This window comes from Hippoglossus hippoglossus, unplaced genomic scaffold, assembly GCF_009819705.1.
Source record: "Hippoglossus hippoglossus isolate fHipHip1 unplaced genomic scaffold, fHipHip1.pri scaffold_79_arrow_ctg1, whole genome shotgun sequence".
Lineage (NCBI taxonomy): Eukaryota > Metazoa > Chordata > Actinopteri > Pleuronectiformes > Pleuronectidae > Hippoglossus > Hippoglossus hippoglossus.
The window spans coordinates 936-3,154 of NW_022986833.1; the positions used below are offsets into that span (position 1 = coordinate 936).

General features: G+C 39.4%; 1 protein-coding gene across 1 annotated transcript; it reads left to right on the forward strand.

The window, feature by feature from the left end:
* Window positions 1-435: 435 nt before the first annotated feature.
* Window positions 436-2,002, forward strand: LOC117759038. The gene is made up of 2 exons (XM_034581021.1): window positions 436-1,422; window positions 1,665-2,002. The coding sequence occupies exons 1-2, from the start codon at window positions 469-471 to the stop codon at window positions 1,701-1,703; spliced, it is 993 nt and encodes a 330-aa protein (XP_034436912.1). The 5' UTR covers window positions 436-468; the 3' UTR covers window positions 1,704-2,002.
* Window positions 2,003-2,219: the final 217 nt, after the last annotated feature.

Genomic DNA, 2,219 nt, shown 5'->3' on the forward strand with positions numbered 1-2,219 from the left:
TACCATACATTACAAAAGAGAGAAACTAAATGGAAGGCGTTTGGGTTTGATCCTTCAGTATTACAAATTGCAGACCCATGGGCAAGTAGGAACTTATGGTTCCAGCAATTAACGCATTCCGTAAGATCGGTTACGAATTGGAATGGTCCATGTGTGGTAAAGATTCCATCGCCGAACTCATGGCCTTCAATTTTAGAAACTGTACCAGACCCACTAACCGCTATATGCCAAAGTTATGCACTATCGTGGCTGTTGTATCAGCAGCAGTCAGCAGAAGATATAGTGATGGCTTGGTCAGTACATCTGTTTAGGCCTAGATCTACTTGTTCTTGGTTGTGGGAATTACCATATGTAAATTTACTTGATCAGCATGAAAATATCAAAACGGCGGTCCCTGATATAATGGAAGTGACATCAGTGAGAGCTACCAGCTGTTTTTGTTCAAATAATACTCATGATGGGCCGGGAATGTTTATGGGGATATCAGATTGTGACGAATATATGATGGACTTGGGTAAGCGTGGACATAAGATGAGTAATGATTCGTATGAAGTAACTTTTGATGTACCACATCACAGACAGAATATAACTTTAAGGGTGCAGATCCAAAGTTTGCCTGGGAATGTGACTATAGGGAATTTCAAGGATATTTGGTGGGTTTGTGGTGATAAGGCATATATATTTCTACCGTATGGGTGGATAGGATGCTGTTATATGGCAACGTTGAAACTCCCATATGAGGTTTTTACTATGCAGAAGGGAAAAGGGCCAGATGAGGTCCAATCTAATGTCGTTTCCGGAAGTAGGAAGAAACGGGAGATGGCACAGTTTAACAATTTGGAATCGTACCATTGGAGAATCAGTTTAGCAGAGAAGTGGGCTATAGGATTATTTCCATGGTATGGGGTGACATTCTTGGCAGATCACATTGATAATATTACCTACACCCTACAGGGTTTTGCAAACGCAACCATAAAAGGTTTTGAATATTTGTCAAATACTGAGAAAAGCCACAGACTGACGTTGCTAAAACATGACATGGCTCTAGACTATATTTTGGCCAAACAAGGTGGCCTATGTGTGGCTTTGAACTTAACTGGGAATGCTTGCTATACTTTGATTCCTGATAGTTCTGATAATATGACTAGTGTTATAGATGCATTGAAGCTTATAAGGGATGCGTTTGGCCCGTCGGAAAACGCTGGATGGTCTGCAAATGCTTGGTTGCAAGACAAATTAGGGCCAGTAGGAGCAGTGTTAGTTCAGGTTTTGGCAGCACTTGTTCTAACGTTGAGTGTGATGTTTTGTTTTTGTACGCTGTTGTTGACCTTTGCGAAGGTTATGATATTGAGATGGGTTGGAGTTGTGATGCCCGGTGATCAAACTCAGATGCCATTATTATTTGGTGCTGACACGGACGTTGATGAGGACGACGTGATAAGGGTGGATGTATATCCATTTTGAATATCTGATGTTATTATAATCCTAACATTTACCTCTGTTATTGCTTAGTTATTTTGTAGTTTCTTCTTATATTAGAGGTGTGTGTACAGGGGGGAAATGGACAATATGACTTATAAATTCACATTTACTTAAAGAGTGTTAATCTATATTTGATGTTTGATTTGTATCTGTTTTGTATGCAAAAGATACTGGTTTTCTTTTCTTTCATTCTAGAACATATTGGGGGAAGACCACTGTGAGGGTGGTTGATTGTTCAGGGACTCCGATGTGTTGAATGGATTCAGACACTTCAAACAGAACAATACGAATGGATTGAAGGACTCTGAACAAGGACGTATGATACGATATCCAGATTCAACACGTCATCGATACTACAACTGAGAATCAATGCTGCTGAGAAACTACAGTGTTATATATTCTTATGTTTTCTCTTATATATACGCATGAATAATATTAAAATTGAACTATATTCTCTGTGTGTTAATTGCTAGGAAAATGATGTTTTCTGTTATTGGGTAAATATACTGGGACCTCAGATGTTTTCTTTTTCTTGGTGTTTAGGGATAGAGGGGCTAGGCAGGAAAAGGTCCGTTGGAAGGTGCGATGGGTCGACCAGCCTGACTTTGGACATTTGTTTTGTTTTGATTTGCTGAGGGTTCCATATGTATTTGCTTAAATCATTTCCTTACACAATTTGCTAAAATTCCTAATTTCATTGGTATGGAGTACTATGTATGGTCGCCTAGGCAGAGGGG